This window comes from Gadus chalcogrammus, chromosome 10, assembly GCF_026213295.1.
Source record: "Gadus chalcogrammus isolate NIFS_2021 chromosome 10, NIFS_Gcha_1.0, whole genome shotgun sequence".
NCBI classification, from domain to species: domain Eukaryota; kingdom Metazoa; phylum Chordata; class Actinopteri; order Gadiformes; family Gadidae; genus Gadus; species Gadus chalcogrammus.
Genome location: NC_079421.1, coordinates 8182220 through 8204936, shown reverse-complemented (window position 1 = coordinate 8204936; position 22717 = coordinate 8182220). Strand labels below are relative to the sequence as shown.

The 22717-nt window shown below is 41.8% G+C and overlaps 1 protein-coding gene and 1 long non-coding RNA gene across 2 annotated transcripts; both read right to left on the bottom strand.

Annotated features, from left to right (window-relative positions):
- Positions 1-2182: 2182 nt before the first annotated feature.
- Positions 2183-5485, bottom strand: LOC130390330 (E3 SUMO-protein ligase KIAA1586-like). The gene is made up of 2 exons (XM_056600209.1): positions 5331-5485; positions 2183-5056 (listed from the first exon to the last, which is right to left on the bottom strand). The coding sequence occupies exon 2, from the start codon at positions 4122-4124 to the stop codon at positions 2595-2597; it is 1530 nt and encodes a 509-aa protein (XP_056456184.1). The 5' UTR covers positions 4125-5056; positions 5331-5485; the 3' UTR covers positions 2183-2594.
- A 57-nt stretch (positions 5486-5542) lies between these two features.
- On the bottom strand, positions 5543-21371 carry LOC130390333 (uncharacterized). Its single transcript, XR_008896767.1, has 3 exons — positions 20935-21371; positions 14120-20197; positions 5543-12756 (listed from the first exon to the last, which is right to left on the bottom strand). It is a non-coding gene; the product is annotated as an uncharacterized LOC130390333 (long non-coding RNA).
- Positions 21372-22717: the final 1346 nt, after the last annotated feature.

Here is a 22717-nt window from a genome sequence, read left to right as displayed (position 1 = left end):
CTTAACTTATGTATTTATATAATATAATAATAATATAAGATAATATATAAATATTTATACAACGGGGGACCTAAATCCAGCGATCTGATTGGTTCCCAACTGTTGTATAATGAGCGTATACATAACTGCTATGACGCCCGATCATTTTGTGAAAGTTTGCATATCACTCCGCGCCTGGAAGTAGAAACAGTTACAAAGTAAATTAAACATATGTTGGATGATGGAGAGCGTGTAAATGTTGTTACTCCGGGAGTGAGCAAGGCGATGGAGAGACTAACGAAAGCTTAGGCACACAGCGAGTGAACTGCTCCATAGGATAAATTGCCGGCGAACCGCTCTATCGGAGCCTTCTCTCGGAGGGACGCTAAAGTGTGTTGCATAGCGACCGTCGATGCATAGCGGCAGCCAGGAGGTACTACTTTTTTGTATTCTTTAATAAAACGGCTATTTTGACTTTCTTGGTTTCTTTTTAAATGTAGTGTGTCGATGACTTTCGTTTCGCCATAATAGTAACCGTTGTATAAAAGCAATAGATCACTTCAGTCAGTGGCATGTGCTCATTATACCACTGTGAAGGGGGTCGCCGGCCCTCCGCTGCGCGTCGGGGCCGGACAACGCCCCTTAACAGTGGTATAATGAGCACATACCACAGCCTGGCGTGATCTATTGCTTAATTATACAATGGGGGGCCTAAATCCAGCGATCTGATTGGTTCCTAACTGTTGTATAATGAGCGTATACATAACTGCTATGACGCCCGATCATTTTGTGAAAGTATCACTCCGCGCCTTGAAGTGGAAACCGTTACAACCGTTCTCTCGGAGGGACGCTAAAGTGTGTTGCATAGCGACCGTCGTGCATTTTGAAGGCAGCCAGGAGGGACTACTTTTTGGTCTTTAATAAAACGGCTACTTTGACTTTCTTGGTTTCTTTTTAAATGTAGTGTGTCTATGACTTTCGTTTCGCCATAACAGTAACCGTTGTATAAAAGCAATAGATCACTTCAGTCAGTGGCATGTGCTCATTATACCACTGTGAAGGGGGTCGCCGGCCCGGGGGCACTGTTAAGGGCCGGACAACGCCCCTTAACAGTGGTATAATGAGCACATACCACAGCCTGGCGTGATCTATTGCTTAAATATATATAAAGTCGTGTGTGTATAGCTCATACACATGACAGGACACGCATATCTTTTCAATTTTTATTCATTCCGAATATTTATATAGCCTACTATTTGAAAATGAAAGAGGCTGGGATTTTGTTTTATATCATTTGTTTATATTGTTCAGTAGTATAAGCCTAAATGAGGCCGTAGCACAGTTAACGGACGAGCAGAGGTGGTGACGTCATCGAGTCCGCTGCTGTTCCAATTGCAGGTACGTACTCGCGTGCTCGCAAGTCTGTGCTTGAAGTACGGACTTGCCAAGTACGTGCTTGCACGTCATCGAGTCCGTAGTACGCGTGCTAGGAATTGAGAAACGGCCGTAGTGTCCGAATTCTCGTTTGTTCGTTCCCTAAATAGTGCACTATATCATGAACACTATATAGGGAATAGTGAGTGAGTGGATAGGGAACGATTTCGAACACAGCTTATGTCTGACCCTACTCAAATCGAACGCCGAACCAGGAAGTTGTGAGATAGGCCGGACTCGATGACGTCACCAGCTCAGCTAGTCTGTTAACTGTGCTACGGCCTCATGATGTAGGCATATAACCAGTGGTCAAGTTGTAAAAAAAAGCCAGGGGGGATGGTGGATCCTGCTAGGGGGGTCCGGGGGGTCCGGGGGCATGCCCCCCCCCCCCCCCCCCCCGAAGATTAAAAACAAAAATCCTAAAATGGTGACTTATATTTTGATATTGTTTAAGCACAAAGATAATTATTATATTCTATTACTGTAAAACAACATGCATGCTATGGATATATTACGTGTCAGATACTCCTGTCATTGATCTTGACCAAGGCACCTCAGAATTAGAGTTGGTCCCATGGCTACCACTCCTACATAGTTAGGGTAAATGCAGAGGACACATTTTCCCACTGGGTGCAAGTGCAACTTCATACTCATGATACCTATAAATTTACTGGGAATTCATCCAATAAACATTGTAAATGAACATGAATCCTCTCAAGTCAAGTCCATTTTAATTCAAGTGCAAGAACATGGATTAAACAAATATACCATTTACAAAATCTGAAAATACTACATACAATATCAAAACCTCACAAAACATTGTAAATGAACATGAATCCTCTCAAGTGAAGTCCAAACAAATATACCATTTGCAAAATCTGAAAATACTCAAACAATATCAAAACATTGTAAATGAACATGAATCCTCTCAAGTGAAGTCCAAACAAATATACCATTTACAAAATCTGAAAATACTACATACAATATCAAAACCTCACAAAACATTGTAAATGAACATGAATCCTCTCAAGTGAAGTCCATTCAAGTGCAAGAACATGGATTAAACAAATATACCATTTACAAAATCTGAAAATACTACATACAATATGATATAATACAAATACAAATAAACTGACCAGTTTTGTTCAATGGCTACCTACCCCATTCTCCCCTACAGTATCTTATAGAAGCTTCCAGAGAGTTTCGTAATCATGTTTTTTAATGCAAACTTTCCGGGCTCTTGCTCTCAGATCATTAGCCAAGCAATGACTTTGAAGCCAAGACTTGACATAAACATCTGGTTTGAACATTTGTAGTGGAGGGCCAACACACTTGATGAAAAGCAAGGCTGACATACTTTTCACCTCTAGCGTGTTTCTAGTTGTGGTTAAAATGTTCATCTGACTGAACCCACGCTCACACTCAGCTGTGGAGATGACCAGTGTGTTCACTGCTTGAAGGAGGGGTTTTAGCTCTTCTGGTGCTTGTGGTGTCATTTCACCAACAGATTTGAGTTTCACCATATCAATATATTCCCTCATTCCTCTCTGAATTTGTCTGCCATCATCAAGCTTGAAAAAGGAGCAGAGTTCCTGTATTTCCTTTTCGGCATAACGAACACCACACACATCTGGCCAGTTTGATGGCTGCAGCACTTTGACATTGTTAAGAAAGCTCTGGTACTCTTCTTTGCTTCTCTGTTTTCCAGGCAGTGATCCCATTCTTGATTCAATTTTAGCAGCCAAAGCATGAAAGAAATGTTGGTGGTTTATTTCTCTGCTGTGTCTTAAATTATTTGTCAGTGGCACCCCTTTGAATAGCTTCAAACCCATTGCAGTCTGAGCCACTTCTGCCGCTGGTCCAGGCTGCTCTGCAATGGACTTCAACACACGGACCTGCCGACTGAGAGTTGCTACAGCCTTGGGGAGCGTCATGTTTCTGTCTTGAAGAGAGAGAGAGAATTCAGACAACTCTTCTAAAGCGTCATACATGATTCCAAGATTGTGCACAAAGGTGGCATTAGAAAGGCGATCTATTAAACCACTGAACATGCATCTCTCTGTTGAACTTCTTTTAGGATCAACTGAGGCATTAGAAAAGTGCTTGTGGATTGCAGGGTACTGCTGCCATACAGCTTTAATGGTCCTGTAACTGGATGCCACCCATCTAGTGCTGAGAATTCTCCCTATGTTCAGACACTGTAAAGCAAGTTCCTCACAACATTCAGTGAGCTCACGACGGTTTTTGGCCGATGCATGATAGAGACTGTACACTTTGTCAAAGAAAAACTGGAAGTCATTCATCCCTACAATTTCTTCAACAGCATCTCCAACACTCAACTCAAGACGGTGGTTCATGCAGTGCCACACCATTACGTTTGGAAAATGTTCTACAATTTTGGTTGCAACACCTGCTTTACTTCCAAGCATTACAGAAGCTCCATCTGATGCAAAGCGTTCACTCAGAATAGCTTCAGAGAAGCCATGATGTGACAGGTTATTCATTAGAGCTTGATAAATTTCACCTGCATTGGTAGCAGAAAGCTCAACTAGATCCAAGAAGAATATTAGGGGCTCTTCACTCATCCCTAGGCTCGCACTAATATAAATTATCAATACTGATTTTTTACTGTCAGTTGTAGCTTCATCTATCATAACAGAAAGTTTTGCTCCACTTTGAAGGACCTTTCCAACTACTCTTTCGCATTTCATTTGCTATGTGTTGGCTGATTGTTGCAGAGGAATGGTCTGAATGTAAAGTTCTTCCCATGTCTAGTCCATTCAAGACTTGCAGATCAATATCGGACGGTAGATCTGTGAAAGGCCTTCCAGATTTTACAATCTTGTACACTGTACGAAATACCCTATCAGTAGTTAAGAAGTGATCCCTTTGCATTTCAGAAGTCAATGTTTCCAATGTATTTTCTTTTGCTTTTTCCATGGTTTTCTCAGCTGCTTGGTGATAGTCTGACATTCTATGCTTGTATATTTTCTTACGAAGAGACTGCAGCTGTGCTGCTCGGTTTGCACCATAGGCTGTAACTTTAACGTTGGACCACTCATCAGCAATATGCAACTGGCTGCTCCCACCTGTACTTGGCCCAACTACTTTCATTTTCTGGCAGGTTAGGCAGCCAAGTTTTTTGCTTTGACATATTAGCCATGGATAATACTTTTTTTTCTCCCTGAACTTGGTAGATTCAGGGATATCTTGCTCATCATCTCCCTGGTTATTTTGGTCAGAATCATCGACACTATCTTGCCCTGCTTCTGCCTCCTCCTCCTCCGCCTCTCTTCTTTTTTCTACCACAAAAACATCAAATCTGTGTTAAAGCCCCACTTATTATTATTATTATTATTATAGGATTAGCTACATTTCCCCCTCTTCGAAAAAGAAAAGTGTCTATTGTGAATTATCAAACCTGCTCCTTCTCCAGCTCTAGGCTCCTCTGCTTCTGCCTCCTCCCTTCTTTTTTCTACCACAAAAACATAAAATCTATATAAAACCCCCCCTTGGTAGGATTAGCTACATTTCCCCCTCTTCGAAAAAGAAAAGTGTCTATTGTGAATTATCAAACCTGTTCCTTCTCCAGCTCTAGGCTCCTCTGCTCTCCTTCCTGCTTCCTCGCCATGATTATCCTGCTCTATATGAAGAAAACAACGGCATTATGGTTTTGTTAGAATGAGGAGACAGTGAAGTAGTCCTACTGTCAAGTTATGTTTTTTTTCATATAAAATAAGAGCGATGACATTCAACCACCAGATGCCGTGATCACACGATTCGGAGGCATGCATCACATTTACAGACATCCCAACCTGCAAAAAGTCATTTCAGGGAGGTATTCCCCCCCTAGGTCTACGTATTTCTGTTGTGGTCCCTAAAAGTTATAAAAGAAAAAATATGTAGATTACTTTTACCAGGGGTTAATCTAAACCGGGAAAGAGAGGCGCTGCGCCTCCTTGTTTCAACCCAGCGCCTCCTTGTCGAAAGGCGCTCGCGTCAAATGACGCGTTCAAGAACCTTCGTCATTTGACGCGATCGCCCGTTTCCCGGCAACAGACGATCGCGTCGTCTGTTGCTATTCGATTAAACAATTAAATACAATGCAAATATAAAGTAAAAACAAGTGTTATCTAGCGATCCGTTATCTGTATTATGTTATTTCGTCTTTTGGAAACATGAGCCGAATGTTTTTTGCAACCTGCCCGGCAACAGACGATCGCGTCGTCTGTTGCCAGACAGGTTGTCAAGATGTAAACAACTGATGACGTAGGCCGGTACAATTTTCGCCCCCGGTACAATTTTAACGTGACAGCGCCTCCTGATTGGCCGGGATCGGTAAGTCAACCAATCAGTTTACAGTGTAGGCGGGCTTTTATCTCTTCTCCCGAACCAAATGTATCAGTTCAGTGAATCTGAGAGTGTCTGAGAAGAAAGAAAATATAGCGTTTGGTGACTTAGTTTACAGTGTTTTTAAAATGTCGTGCCGCGGGGTGAAGAAAAGCAAGGATTGTCTTGCAAATTTTCAAAAGCTCCGCACCGTTTTTTCCGTTTTCCCCCTTGTGAATTTTTTCTAGAAAAACCCCTGCTTTTACTATTTATTATATGCTGCTACTACTATCCTGTTTATGTTAACTGCTTTTATTTGTATTCCATTGCAACTTTAAAATGTCTTTCTTTTTTGGGGGCACTCTCCCTGTGCCATGGTGCTGTCACACTAAATTTGTACCGGGGGCGAAATTTGTACCGGGCGCGTCATCCATACGTAATCCACTCCAAATCTGCCTGGCAACAGATGATCGCTTCGTCCGTTGCCTGGCAACGGACGATCGCGTCGAATGACGTGAACATTCGCGAACCTTCTATCTAGCGATCCGTTATCTGTATTGTGCTATTTCGTCCTTGACCTGCTTTAAACACTCAGTTTACTTGCTAAATTTGATTAAACAATTAGATACAATACAAATATAAAGTAAAAACAAGTGTTATCTGTAATGATATCAACATCAGTTATTAGACCGTCACACGGAGCATGTGCAGTTGGATTGGCGCGCTGCATGTTGATGTCTGTTCCAAGATACATCGTGTGTTTATTAAGGAACCCAACAAAACATTACATTATCTAGCGATCCGTTAACTGTATTATGTTATTTCGTCTTTGGCAACATGAGCGCGAATGTTTCTTGAAACCTTCCCGGCAACGGACGACGCGATCATCTGTTGCAGGGCAGGTTTGTAATGGATTACGTAATGATGACGCGCCCGGTACAAATTTCGCCCCCGGTACAAATTTAGTGTGACAGTGCCCCTGTACACTGAACTGATTAATTTGTTTCGGGAGAAGAGATAAAAGCCCGCCCACACTGAAAATTGATTGGTTGATTTACCGAAACCGGCCAATCAGGATGCTCCTGAAGCACACACGCACACTGCCTCACACACGCACAGTCTCTAGGTCCCTCTCCCTCTCTGTCGTTCGCGCTACACAGATGCGAACGCAGTTTGAAGAAATCAAATCTGACATTAACTTTATGAATGTATGAAAAGTCTAACCTGACGTTGGCTACTAGCAGCTAGCTGCCTGGCGTAAGGCTAGTTAACAAGAAAAAAAACGTAAGCTCCAAACTATATCTGTTTGAACTGTTAAATGTTACACAAAAAAAAAACAGTCTAGTTCCGATGCCAATATTTTAGGCTGTTTTTGTACGGGTTTTATAGAATATTGTAATAAAATTCAGGCGGTGATTTAAGTTGAGACATGACTAGGCTAGTCCTATATAAAACCATTGACATCCCCACAATTGTTTTATACCTCAGAATTGTTTGTTTGGTTGTATTGTAAATTAGGCTTATAGGCTGTAATCAGATAGCCTCAAAGTTTTGAAGATTTTAACAGTCTAAAAGCTGAACTGACAATTACGTCGCAGAGTCAGCTGAGCCCTGACAATGAGGGTATGTTCACGAAGTCCGGCAGTTTGGCTGTCAGTGTTTGATCGTGATTAAAAAAGAATACACATTCAAAATGCACCCCATCTATCTTCAAGATTGAACAACTATGTACAATTGAACAACTATACTGGCCAATGTAGGGTGAAGATGAAAAGCAAAAAAACAGGAGCAGAAGCTTTGGCAAGCGGCCCTGCGTTGCTAAGTAACGAACACCTTTACTGAGCGCAGAGCACAAGTAAGCGCATTATCATAACATCCTTAACTGTGTTGTTATCGCCTCTGTCCAGAGATTACACCTTTGGTGACATATCATAAGTATTCTTGACTTACCTTCGGTGGTACTTTTTGTCCTCTTAAAGCCGAAGTAGTCCCTCAGATCAAGCTGTCCTTGTCGCTTATGGTTGGCCATGTTGCTGAAATCACCTGCTGCGCTGCTATCACTGACGTGACATATGTGCACGAGCCCCTCGTCCACAGTATTTTAGCGGCTAAAATACTGTGGATGAGGGGCACGTGACGTGCACATATAAAATGTAGAATGTTTAAAAATTAAATAGTGGCAATATTTCAACATTAATTTATCAAATAACAGGGGATGGGAAGGGGGGATGGCCGTTTCATAAGGGGGATGGTTTTGACCATTTTAATACCTAAGGGGGATGCCATCCCCCCTCAACTCGACTACGATATAACTACTGAACAATATAAACAAATTATAAACACCAGCTTCTTTAGTTGTAAAATAGTAGGCTATATTAATATTTTGAATGAATATAAATGAAAAGTTATGCGTATTCACACGGCAAGCCAGCTGTACCCTACATATAAACAATCAGTGGCTTGAAAAAGATTGTCGTTTCTCAACTTTCATATATAGCCTATTATATTATTGGAGAGTATGGCTATTGATAAGAATTACGAACGAGCGAGAATAGAACACACACACACACGATCAGATGGATCCGACCGGGAATTCAGTTGCGATGTGTTTCCTCCATCAGCGACTTATACAATATAAACAAATTATATAAAACAAAACTCCTTTCATTTTAAAATAATAGTATGTAAATATGTTGAATAGGCCTCCATCTTTGTTATACTTTTAAAATGTTCCTATATAGCCTATTTTATAGCTTACACACCGATACATTAAAACAGGAATGCGAAATGCATCCTAGGATATTTAACGGTCCCAAGTCCACACAAGTCACCATCGATGTAAGAACGCATCAAGAACACTTCCGGGTTTCTCTCTATGTCCAGAGAATGTCTAATAGGGATGGCTAGTGTGACGTCAGACGTCCACTTCCGTGTCCAATCGCTAAACCGTGTCCATTCGCTAACAACGATGGCTACAGCAGCACAGGAACCAGTCACGTTCTATACAGTGACGGCGTACTTTACCGACATCCCGAAGTCTGTCCAAAAGGGTCTTAACTCTTACAATTCGAATCGGGTAGTATCAGTACTAATGTCAGGTGGAAGTCTGACAGGGAACGTCCAGGCGTCAATGAAAAAAAAAAGCTACGATGTTGGGGTGAGAAAGTAAGGGTGTTGATAGCTAATGTCAACACAGGGCTGTCCTTTATCCGTGTTGGGGTTTGGTGAGGGTTATCTAGATTAGTTGTTTTCAGCGTAATAGCATAACATACAACTTTAAAACATAGCTAGACAGGTTAGTGAATTTCGCATTGGAAGCTAGCGATAGCTATCTAATGTAAACACAGGGTGTGCGTTGCTGATAGTCCTTTAGCTGTCTAGCTGTCTTAGGGTTTGATGAGGGTTAGCTAGTTGAGTTGTTTTCACTCAGGTACACGTTGAGGGACAGGAGGTGAAGGCAAGTACCTGCTCTTGTGCTATCGGGAGGGCCAAGTAGCCGCGTTTACATGGCAGATCTATGCCGCATAGATTTCTATGCGGCATAGATCTGTTCCTAAAATGTGTTCCGAATGTACTGTATACATGGCAGTAACAAAAGTGTCCGTTATGTCTCTCGCGCACACCTGACACGTCTCTGGACCGGCGGGGACATAATGGATGTCTTATCACTATCAGGGATTTTAAATTTGATTTTAATGAAAGCACAGCAGGAGAGAGCTTTTCTCTGCCTGCTCCTTCAATTAAGAAGGAGGAGGACAGCGCAGCAACGTCAATTTCTCGTCAGATCTTTATATTTACCCTATGCTCCGCCGCAAACAAGAGGAATTTGAATGCGAGTCCGCAGCCAAGACTGATGGGAGAGAGTGGTCTTACGGGAATTTAGTGACCAGGAATCCTCGAAGGTCCAATTGCGCACTACTGCAGCTGCCATCTCTCTAAGTTAAGAAGTATTTTAACGTTCAGCCTGCAAAAGTACTAGTAGTAGCCTACTCATTTACAGTTATCTCGGACGCGCGCGGACACCTCATTAATAAACACCCATGTCCCGTCGCTTAGCAACCGGACACGCTTACCGGACTACTTTTACGGAGTGATAACAAAGACTTGAATCAGGCAATAAATCCACTTTCCTTGACAGCGGTGAAGTTCGGTGTGCTTAAAAGTACAGACAGAGCTCAGTGAACTACTGCGGCTGCTCTAAGTTAAACCCCATCTATGCGGAATAAGTGTATACATGGCGATTTAAAACGGACTACACCACCTATTCTATTCGGCATAGAATCTATGCCGAACAGATAATTGTATTCCGAATGAGGCGTATACATGACCATTTTCTATGCCGCATAGAAATGTATGCGGCATAGATGTGTCCATGTAAACGCGGCTAGTGTCACCATGTAGCAGCCCTGCTGATTTGGGCTGAAAAGATTTTTGTATTTTTGATTTGTCACGTCCTGGTATATGAGAAACATGACAAGTACACTACATTAAATCAGTTACAAATTAGATAAGTTTGATTGAGTTATCCCACCACACTCCATTTCAACTGATGATCAATTCAAGTTTACATACCCATAGATATAAACCATTGTAAATCAGACATCAAACTGTTCACACTTTGAATGTATTTTGTTTGTACTGTGTTGCCAAACAGCATATGTGGTCCATGACTTACTGAACATCATTAACCAACATTTTCTGTCTAATTTCATGATATTTGTCTGTTTTACTTAGACCGTCCCTATCAAGACCTTTGATGGGGTAGTGACCAGCTCAGGTTATGGCCATGCAGAGAACAAAGCTCTGTATGTGCTTTCATCGCTTGCTGTCAGAAAGAAGCCATTGTGAGAGCCACAGTTGGGCAAACTAAGAATGCCTTATGGTGATACATACAAAGATAGTCTCTATTGATTTCAGGTGTACGGTATTGACTAGCTTTCTCTCCATTAGTGCTGGAAACATCCCTGTGTGCTACATGGTCAAAATGCACCTGCCAACAATTGTCATCTTGTGGTGTGGACTCCTCTTGACCTTGTTATCCTGCTCATCCCTAAAGACCCAGCATGGGCTAGCAACATTAACATTCTGGAAACATTTTATAAGGATTGTTTCCTTCCTCGCATACTTCTGCATTCATGACCTGTTCTAGTGAAGGATTTCTTTCTTCTGCAGCTTGCCGGGCCACCAAGGTATCTATCCTTTTGTTTTGTTGTACATTCTCATCACACAGTTCATAACACACTACACATAGTCAGATGCCATTTACACTGATACACCTAGTCTCTTTAAAAGGTCCCATGACATGTCATCAGGTGTGGTGTGATTAGCCGTTACAAGCCGTTTTGGAAATCTGCCCCTTATGACATCACAGGTGGGCGTGTCCACCTAGATTTATGACGGATAGATGAGCAACGTTTGCTGCAGTCTACTGTGTTGGCTGGTAGACTGATCTATCCAGCACACATCTAGGTGGACACGCCCACATGTGATGTCATAAGGGGCAGATTTCCCAAACAGCTTGTAAGCTAATCACACAACACCTGGTGCCGTGTCATGGGACCTTTTAAGGGTAAGGCCTCATTCATGTTCACTATTCATTCACTATATTATTGTTTTGTTACATTGTTTGTGTTAACAATAAACTGACTGGGAGTGGGAGCAACTGTGTGAAGACTCAAATTTGTCTGCTAGTTCAGCTTGTTTTGCACCTAGCCTGTCAAAGTGTATGTCCAAGTAGTTCCCAACTGATGGTGGCTTAAACTGAATGATTTTGATGTGACAGACATGAGATAGACACGAGTAAAACAATGACATTTATTCATGCAATTTCTTGAAGAATGGGCTTCTGTAAATTCACAAGACTAACACATACTTTTAGGATCTTGTTGGCATGCTTCTTATGCTGGTACGGGATGTAGGTCAAAATGCCAAATGTTTTCAGACGTTGTATGGAACGCTCTACATGAATCCTTGCACAGGCAACGAGTCTGTTGTGGTTTACTTCCTCCACTGTGAACTGTCCATTGACAAGGAACGTTGGGATGTTCAGTGACACTCCCTCAGGCAAAATGTCACGAATAGTGAATCCCTAATCTGCCATTACCATGTCACCTGGTTCTAGCTGTTGGAGTACTCCGCAGTCAGCTGTTATCGCCTTGTCCGAGGTACTTCCACCGTATAGGTCACTGGCGAAGGTTATAACTCCAATGGGAGCCACACCGATCAGAGCTTTAAGTGTGGTGCGTCCTTTGTAATGACTGTACAGATGACTCTGGGTGTCCAGTCTTTCTGTATTGGAGACGGCCACTTCAGTGCAGTCAAGCACAATCCGACAGTCTGGGAATGGCTGGAAGCAATCTGGCAGGGATGTTGGTTCTTGAATCTCGAGGGGATGTTGTTTTCCATCATGCCAACATACAAAATGTCATACAGTGCACTGCTGATTGTGGTGAAGATGTTGGTGACTGTGGCACGGCAGCAATTAAATCTTGTTGCAAGGTCTAGAATGCCACAATTCAGTCGGAGCTTCATCAAAGTCAGGAGTAGCTGATCGATAAGGGGCATAATTTGGACATTCCAATTAAAGTGGTACTGGAGATCAAATTTGGAGAGAAGGGCTTCCAAAAAGAAGACAGTGGCAGCATCTGTCAAGCCAGTGTAGTATTTAACTTTGTCAGGGTGTGAGGAGATTTGACTGAATGAAAATGTTTGTTTTTGTTTCTCCAATTCTCGTTTCAGTTGGTTATTTTCTTTTGCATATCATTCTCAATTTCAAGCACAACACTTGAAGTACCAGGGGTCTGTGGAGCAATGCCAAGGTGGTTTGGGCCTGGTCCAGCTGTTCCTTCATCCTCCACGCTCGCAGGGACCATTCTTTTTTTACGTTTGGTGGGGATGTGGTCGGGGAAAGCCTTTCCGTCATTCCATGCAAACCGTGTTGGCCCAGCTGCTTTGCCATCAGGAAAATGCCACCCACAGACCCTGGAGTTGTAGTTCGGGGTGAACTTGTCACGCCTGCAAAAAAAGAGAAGAAAATAAACTAACTAAGTGGCAATTAACATATTACGGTAACACTTTATAATAAAGTTCCATAATAAATAGCAAACTAGTCATCACCTGACCCTTTGTTAATATTTGTTAATTGTTACTAAAATATATATTTTAGTAACAAATAAAATATAATGGACTACATTATCACAGTGAGGCTATACATTATGTAAAACATAGTTTCAGATTTTTGAAACCTTTACCCTATTTTCACAAATAGGGTAAAGGTTTCACAAATCTGAAACTATGTTTTACATAATGTATAGCCTCACTGTGATAATTTAGTCCAGATTTGAAGAGTCTAGTGCCGTGTTCCAATACCCGTACTTCCATGAGTATACTTAAAGGAAGTACACTATCTGCACTATCCGTACTCACTTGAGTACGGTAATTTGTCAGATGTGAGTGCTGTTCCAAATCGAGTACTCCGTGGTGCACTTACCGGAAATTACGATCAGGACTGCCGCCGCGGCTCCTCCCCCGCAATAAACATCCCGCTTTGAACGGTGAACTCTTTACGCCTAGCAGCTATAAAAAGCTATAGAAACTATAAAAACTACAAAATGACTCTATTAATGCAGGCTATGTGGAAAATGCGCCGACTTTGGCTCAGCCCGGCTCCGCCTCTTCCGCTACGTAGCTAAGATGGCTGCCGTTGAGTACGGAGCGTGTCCTTCGATCCACACTTCACGATTAGCCCATTTTGAGTACGGCATCCGGGTCCTTGAAGTATACTTCTTTTCGCCGGATCTGAATTGGAACGTACTGCATACTCAAATTTTGAGTATGCAGTACGGACAGTACGGGTATTGGAACACGGCCTAGGTGTAGTGGTTTTCAATCAGGACCCGTTCTAATGCAGGCTGGACCCCTAAAAAGCATTACAATGAGCCTGTATTGCATTTTCACAAATACAAAAAAGGTTTCACAAATCCGTAACTATGTTATATATAATTTATAGCCTCACTGTGATAATTTAGTCCAAATTTGAAGAGTCTAGGTGTAGTGGTTTTCAATCAGGACTGATTTAAGGACCAGCAACTGCCGAATCGGATGCCAACTTCAGCGTTGTTTGTTTAGCTAGGTCTACTAGAGTAAAAGTCAGTCTCACTTCGAAGTCTAATGATTTCCTATGCAGCACAGACACTGGCTGTCTTCCTTAGCATATGTAACATTACTGGTAGCAGTTCAAGAACGATAACGATAACCTTGAAAGCATTTTGAAGTGCTGACAAAACAAACAAAGCTAGCACTCGCTAGTAGTACCTAGCTCATAACGTTAGTAACCACTAGCCTGTTATTATTGTTCATCATTTGAGATCCAACTTACCGTATCAACTTCAGCCATCTCTTCTTCTCTTTTTCATCGAGGGGAAATCGGTAAAAAGAGATTGTTTTGTTGACGTCATTGCGGTTATTGCAACACGGGACACAGCACTGCACCATTTTACTGTTAGAATGTTAGCGAGTGGACACGAGTGGACTCGGAAGTGACGTTTTTTGATATGATGACGTAGTGACTAGCCATCCCTATATGAGGAGAACTGGCACTCGCGGGTTAGTTCCGGTTTTCTGGACTGGTTGCAGTAATAATCTTTGACCACGCGGGGCGCTCGTAGGCGAGTCCAGAATGAATGGGAGCCAACGGGGTTTTATCCTCAGAATCCACTTTTCTCACGATGTAATTTTTTGTCAAGTAATTTTAAAGTTGCTATCAAAGGGTGGGGCTAAGATAATAAACTCAGCTGAATATTGCATTTTTTAAGGTCACGTATCTGTTCTAAAAAGGCGTTAAAAACATGCGATGACGTCACACACTGTAATACGGTCAGAGGTACTGCTTTACGGCAGTTTTCTAAAGCCCTTCCCTTGTCCCGCAACGATAACACCAGCTGTTGGAGGTAAGGCTTTTTTTTTGCCCTAGTTAGAGTTTTAGTGAGCTAATGTAAAAAAAAGAAATGCGCGAATGTTTTACATATGTATGTTACAGAGTGTTTTTTCTAATCCTCACTAGTGCCGATGATAAAGCTTTTTTTTTTAGTAACGATTATGAGCCATTTCTTTCTCCTAAAATAGAAACCTGGATTAGAATCATAATTTTAAGACTGCATCAATTTAGTTTACATCAGTAAACAATCTGCTAGAGAGCAGTGTTCTGTTGTTCTCCTCATGCCTCTTCCTTTCTTGATCTCTACAGTCGGACCTTGATGCTGTGACAACGGACAAGTCTTCTTCCTCTGTCCTTTTCCCCTGCCTCTGTTCAGTATGTTCAGTGTTGTTAAATCATTTCTCTTTTTTTTTATTAGTTACTGTTCTTATTGTGTTCTTGTTAGTGTGATGTTTGAATAAACTTGCCTGTTGCAATGTTGGTATAATGTTTGTATAATTACTGTTATACAACTGTTACTGTTTCAATGTGACCCAGACCATATTTCTCATTTAACAAACATGTGTAGCTTATAATGTGTTGCATGGCAGAGCAATTAGGCCTAAGGTATATTCAATGGCTTAAAACAAACCCATCTGTAAAGATCAGTGAATGCATAGAAATCAATGACAAGTGGTGGAGATGGTTTTCCCTCTGTGCAAGGTCATTAGCCCAAGTCCTACAAAAAAATAACGACTGTAATAGCAGATGTTTAAGTTGTTAAATCGTTAACTAACCATTTTTATGGAACAATCGGTTAAGGTAAGTTAAGTGCTTGAGTCTCGACACTTTAGAGAATGTCTAGCGCGCAACTTGAATAAGCCATGTGCGATATTACCCGGCCGGGCTCCAGCGCAACTTTCCTTACCAGGTGAAGCCTCAGGTAGCCTAGGAACATTCATACAGGAGCAAGCAAGAACGTTACCTTTTTCTGTCCTTGGTAAACGAAAAGACGGACAATCCGTTTCCACTGTGAGTGCAGTTTATCATTGCACATTCACGAGGCATTTCTTTTTTAAACTATCTTTATTTTCGAAAAATAGACAATGACAGATTAAATGATATTGAGTGGGATATTGACTGTATTATTTAAGGTGGTCATAGCGTACCTACCATGTATATAACACATTGAACACAAGAAATGGAAGAAATTCCATTTATGCCCATGTACTTTCACCATACATAGGCTACTATCTAAAAAATAAAAGGAACTGCAGGAAAATATAAATACAGTAGGCCTACTCAAAAATTGAGTTAACACGTTTCTGATTGCTCTTCAGCTTCAGATGCCGTAAGAGGGGTCTCTGGTCGTAATCAGTCGCAAGTCCGTCCCTGACCAATCAGCATTCATTAGCAGAATGCTAGCGTGTATGGCCAACAACGGCCCAAACTGTAAGAAATCGAAAGGACATAAGTACTCACTCATTTGACTTTTGAACCATAATCTATATTGAACTTGCGGAATCTACAATAAAATTTGCGATATTTCTACGACAAGCAGGTGAAAGAGGCATAATTAGCCGTTTAGCCCCATAGACTCCCATTCAATCTGGACTCGCCCGCGATCACCCCCAGTGGATGTCTCATGGAACTACAACCAAAATCGGTACAATGGGGCGTATAGGGAGTGCCCAGGCTCTTCGTAGACGGGCTCTGCTATGTCCCAATTCCTAGGACGCATCCTTCGAAGGCTGCATTCGAAGGATGCGTCGACGCAGATTGCGTCACCGCGACGCGCCAAGTGCTGTCCCAATTCCAAGGGTCCTTCAAATGCGGCCTACGAATGGAGCCTTCTTTTCCCGGATTTGAAGGATGCATCCATGGATGCATCGGCTGTATCCTTCACGGCCCAACGTATCCCAAGATCCTTCACGGCCCAACGTATCCCTCCCAAGATTCATTGCGCACTCAGGCTGTTTCCTACGGAGCCCCTCTGGTGACATCTGGGAAAAAAAAATATATCTGTTTGCCCGACTTAGTGATCTGTTTGCATGACTTGATAATCTGTGGCCACAATTTAATAAATTGCGGGAACAAGATAATTCATTTGTGGCCACAGTTTAATAATTTGTGGGAACAAGATAATTAATTTGTGGCCACAGTTTAATAATTCGTGGGAACGAGATACTTATGTTGTGTTCTATGTTTTGGTTGTCTATTGTTGCAGCAGGGGTTAGACGCATGTCGTTCTATTTTAACCTCGGAATGAATTACAATAACATTCTAAAGTCACTTGCTGTTAGGCAAGGGGTTATAATAAGTAAGAGGCACTTAATTAGGCTGCTAAAAATGCACGGCTACAGCCGAAGACAATATGATGACCTCGGTGACGTGATAGAGGATGGACCTCGTTTTGACAGCTACACCAGCACCAAGTGTCGGGGCGGACCTTAGAAGCCACCGAATTCCTCTAGGCCTCCATAAAGTAGCCTCCAATGACATGTGGATCACTGCTGGTGTATGCCGCTTTAAGTCAAATTATTTTACGGGAAAAGCTGTCTATGCAACCATTGATGCAGATTCCATATGGTTTTCATTTATCATATGAATCGGTATGCCAGATATAATTATAATTTGCAAGGATGCCAAATGATAATTAATAATTTCATGCATTTGCTGTACATCCATCTGTATCCATGCAGGTTTCCATTTCCCTTCAGCTGTTGCATGATAAAGTCTATCTCGTCACCGAGGTCATCATATTGTCTTCGGCTGTACCCGTGCATTTTTAGCAGCCTAATTAAGTGCCTCTTACTTATAATAACTCCTTGCCTAACAGCAAGTGACTTTAGCATGTCATTGTAATTCATTCCGAGGTTAAAATAGAACGATATCTCTTATATCTTGTCCATAGCCGACATGCGTCTAACCCCTGCTGCGACAATAGACAACACAGCCACACTCGAATTATTAAACTGTGGCCACAAAATAATTATCTTGTTCCCACAAATTATTAAACTGTGGCCACAAATGAATTATCTCGTTCCCGCAATTTATTAAATTGTGGCCACAGATTATCAAGTCATGCAAACAGATCACTAAGTCGGGCAAACAGATATATATTTTTTTCCCAGATGTCACCAGAGGGGCTCCGTAGTTTCCCAAAGTGAAGGCTGCAGCCTTGCTAGGACGCGTCCTTGCTAGTCGCGTCCTATGGAGATGAGACTAGAGTGCTAGCTCGAGTGCTTCCTAGCGTTTGTAACGTCTGACTTTGGGAACGACTTGGTAGTGTGGAAGCGCTTCCGCTTCCGCTTTTTAATACTGCGTGTCCGCTTGTAAACACATGTGCGCTTATGAATATAACATGGCAGCAATCAAGCTGATCGATATTTATTTGACTTTTGTCTGTTATGAATGCGGTCATGTCTCCTTCGCATGGAGCCTCTTTGGGGAAGTCACAAAAGCTTTGTTGTGGTTGATCGAATTGTCTTTATTAAAAGGAAAATCCATTAAATTTTTATAAAACTAAGTGAAATTGTCTGAGAACTTAATTCATGCATCACATTTACAGTACGGTTGATTACTATTATGCAGGGGGAAAAAGACAAAGAAAGAGATGATAAACGTGTATTTATTTGGATATATGATCTGATTCATTCATTCATATATGCCTACAATCTACCAGTGCTTTGAACACATAAGTATATCATATAAAATACAATTATATACGTTCATTAAAAATTACAAACATTGCAAATGATCGGTTGTGCATTAATTTTACAACATTGGATAGTGGCACTATCCCTTCCACCGGCAAACAAATGTTTGTGCGCCACCCTAAGGCGCACAAAAGCCTCCGTTTGCTGGGCTGACCCTAAAAAAAACGTAAAACATAAATAGGTATACATAAATAATGTAATCTTGTGAGCGAGTAAATTGACATTGGTGACAGTGGTGTTTAACACCAGCTACGTCCATGCAAAATATAGCAACGTATCATTAAGTTGCAAAAACGTTTGAAAAGTGGCACAGGCCTTTAGGCTTGATTATTTGCATTAACATGATGAATCTATAAAAAGCAATACGGCACAAAATATTTCTGAAAACTAATATAACTTCACTTCGTTTGAACGTGTACTTCTGCCATTTTCAAGAACCCGCCCAGTGAACGCAGAGGATTGTGGGTAGTTTTGGCTCGTCTAGGATGCAGCGATGCATCCTTGAAAAATCTCGGAATTCTCAAAAACGAAGGACCCGAAAAGGGGGCGTATTTCGAGTGTCCTCAACATTGGAAAAGTGCTTGTCGGCGTTCGATGACGTAGCGTCCTTAAAAGGGCGGCCGTTGAGCATGCTTCCTTGACATTGGGAAACAGCCTCAATCAATGGAGATGGCGGAGAATGGCGATTTAAGTTCTGCATTTAAATGTAAGTATTTGGTTTCTAGTCACTCGAGTATTTAACGATACAAATGTTAAAAAAAACAAGGGCCCTTAAAACTTTTTTCATTAAAGTAATAGGCAATATAAGTAAGGTAACGTTACAGTTAGTGACGCTGTAACGTTAACTATGAACACCCGTGAAGCCCTATAGTTTCAAATTTAAGAGGTTAAAATGGTTATATTTACCGAAATTGTGGCGATTATATGGATAATTTGCTATTCTGTAACGTTAGATAAATGGACCAACGCGAACACAGGTTGTGGACCCTGGTTTTCAGACCGTAACGTTACAGACGTTGGCAGGGGCGGACTGGGACAAAAAAATCGGCCCGGGCATTTTGAACCAGACCGGCCCACTAAATTCGATAACACACCTTTTCAGTCTTTTTGGTCTCTCGAATGTCTACACCAACCAGGCTTTTAGCTAGCAGGGCGTCTGCTCTATAGTCTACTAAAAAATAAGAAGAAATGGGAAATTCAGTCGCTTCAGTGCCCTAGCGAAGTCTAGAATCATACATATGCCCTGCCAATTAGAAAATAGCATTGCTGTATTCCCGCTACAACAACGTTACATCATGATTCCAACGAAACATTGATTCACGGGCTCGCAGAAGCTACAGAAGACAGCTGTCTCACCGCACGTCACTGAACCTACTACTTTATGAGTTCAACAAGAGTTTGTGTGTTAAGGTGGTGGTCTTAGTTAATCTAAATTCAATACAATACAATATACATCATACACTTTAAAGTTGTGTAGAAAGTTGTTTCTTTTTGTTAAAGTTGTTACTTGAATTTTGTACCTTGTTGCCTAGTTTCAGTTACACTCACTGTTATTATGTATTAAATTACTAAACATATAAATAAATCAGTGTAATTGTAATATTACCTAAAAACTATCAAGTGCTGCACAAAAAATCCTAGCTAAAAGCCTGACTCCAACTGTGCAACTATTTTCCACATACCTTAAGCCATGCAATGAGTTAAAATCAATCAGTGAGAGTGGACGCATTATACACTTCCAAAAGGTGTTATTTATTAACAAAAAAAGTATACTCCACGTCCATCACAGTAATGGGTAGAGTTCATCCGACTGGGTGTGTACCTGCGTTTAATAGAAGACAAAGACGAAAAATAGAAGACAAAGACAAAGAATAGAGAAGAGAATAAATGATGGATCAGATGTTACTCTACTGTATCAAGAGTAGTACCCACTAAATTGTGAACTTACCCAGTCAAAAGGGAGCCTACTACTCATCCCACAAACATAGGGTTGGCATTTGGCGTTAGAAGCTATTCTCTAGCACAGGTGTTTTCAACTGGTTTTGTCCCAGCGACCACCATTAGACTATTTTTTCAATTTAACTTCAAAAGTACACGGAGGCTATGCTTAACTGCAAATGCTTGTCAACTTCACGCAAGGCACTGTACATTCTGAATAATGCATGGCATGACGTTAGGGCGCAATGCATTAACATTAGCACTTCACAGGCTACCATAGACTGGATATGTGCAAGGCTAAATTATGACAGTGTGAATCTCATTTATAATATTAAACTATTGAATGTGATTTACCGAAAAATACCCCTGGACGGAGTATAGGGCTATCATAATTCGGTATCTGGACCGCGCACCAATAGGCTAACGGGCTAGCCCACCACTCAAACACACAACATTAGAGTGTAGGCTAACGGCTGGCTGTTTCAGAGTAGAGTAGGCTGAGGGCTAATAACAGCTACAGACTTGTCTTGTATTTACAATGCAAACGAACTTGGCCATAGAACATAGGTCCTAAGTCAAACACATTTTAGAGACGTTTTAATTCATGATCAGTAAGCTTACCGTAGGTCGTTGTATCGTATCGCCACCAGCATCACTGTCATCCACGGGAGCTGAGGATGGCCCTGCCGTGGCAAACATTTCTGATATTTTGCCACATTTGGCAGCATTGGCTTGAAGAGCAAGCCTCTTCTTGTCTCGCAGTTTCTCTGCACCCCCTTTTCTCTTTCTCTCCATTTTGGACTGGAGGAACTCACGAAACGTGCGTTTCTGTGCACCGACCAAGCTAAAGGTAGAAGGTGTTTTGTGATATGATTGGACGAGCCCCTAGTCAGTACAGAAGACAGCCAATGGGCCGCAGACTAGCGTGCGCGTGTCAAGAATGTCAAGGCCATGGGCCACGCTGAGTTTGTTTACCGTCCTAATGCATTATGTAGGCAGGTCCAAATCGAAAGGGGTTGGTGTTGGGTCAGCCCAGGGGATGTGATTGGGCCAGCCCAGTGTCAATAGGGCCGCTGATGAACTACTTTCGTGGGCCAGCCGGTCAGACCATTATATGAAAAAAAAAAAAAAAAAAAAAAAATCGGGACTATCGGCCCATATTGCACCTCGGCCCACCGGGCAAACGCCCGGTATGCCCGACGGCCAGTCCGCCCCTGGACGTTGGGATTGATTACACAGTTAACTTGGTTATTTTGCTATTTAAGCTGCTTTTGTGTGGTAGTGTAAAGCAAAACTAATTCTAACATTTGGTTTTGGTTTAGGGAGCCAGCAGCATACTGCTCGATTTATTCTATTGAGGGGGGAGAACGATGAGCTGTTCACCGGGGTGAAATACTCAGCAAGTGTGGCTTGGGGGTAAAGAAACAATCGTTTATTTATATCGTAAGTTAGTTTATAAAAAATATTATAGGCCATTTATATATCTTCATTTGACCATCTTTTAAAGGTTAGTTAAATTAGCCCTCATTAAACAGCAGGACGGATACAACATCCCGAGAAATCGTTTACTACGATGTCCTATTTTGGGTTATTAAAGAAAGAAAGACAAAAAATGTCACAGCTCGCATCAGTACTAGACAGCACTAGAAAAACACACAAAGAAAAAGGGTGTTTTGACTTCTACTGGTTGTCTTATTATTATGGGCTTCATATAGGATGAGGGCTAATTTAAATGTAACCTTTACAAGATGGTCAAATATATATATTATAAATGGCCTATTGTTAACATGGGCTATTAACATGATTGATAAATGTGTCTCTTGTTTTCTCTGATTAACAATGTCTCTGTGTTTAGGACAATTCTGGAGGAAATAGGCCTGCAGGGGAAGGTGACTCCCCCGCAGGCAAAGAAAAACTTTTGCTGAAATTAGTTTTGATACTGCTCTTGTTGTTAACTGCCATGATTGATTTCCTCTGCCTTAGGATTGCAAGTATCCAGGGTCAGGAGGGAAAACCACTGCTGCCACTTGGCCCTGGTTTGTCCCCATGGATAAGGTATTGGATTGGGACAGAGGCATTCTACCAACCCCCCTGTCCTAATTGCCTCCATCCCTGAGAACACACCAAGGCCAAGTACAGCAAGTACAGCAGTGGTGGATCAGGAGGTGGAGGACAAGGATCAGGAGGAGGAAAGACAGCGAGGGCCAAGGTCCAGAAAGAGGGACAGAGAGGAAGACATGTTCCAGAGTCGCTCACTATCTTCCAAAAAGGACTCAAGATTCACCTGTTCAGAGTCCACCTCGACTGCATAGCCACCCTCCCCCTTCTGGCCTCCATTGTACACTGTATTGTATTGTATTATAGTACTTAACTGTGTAGCAACTGCAGTAGCTGCTATCATGGC

Excerpts from the sequence above, each read along its gene's own strand:
- LOC130390330 (XM_056600209.1), bottom strand. The coding sequence starts at position 4,124 with ATGAAATGCGAAAGAGTAGTTGGAAAGGTCCTTCAAAGTGGAGCAAAA.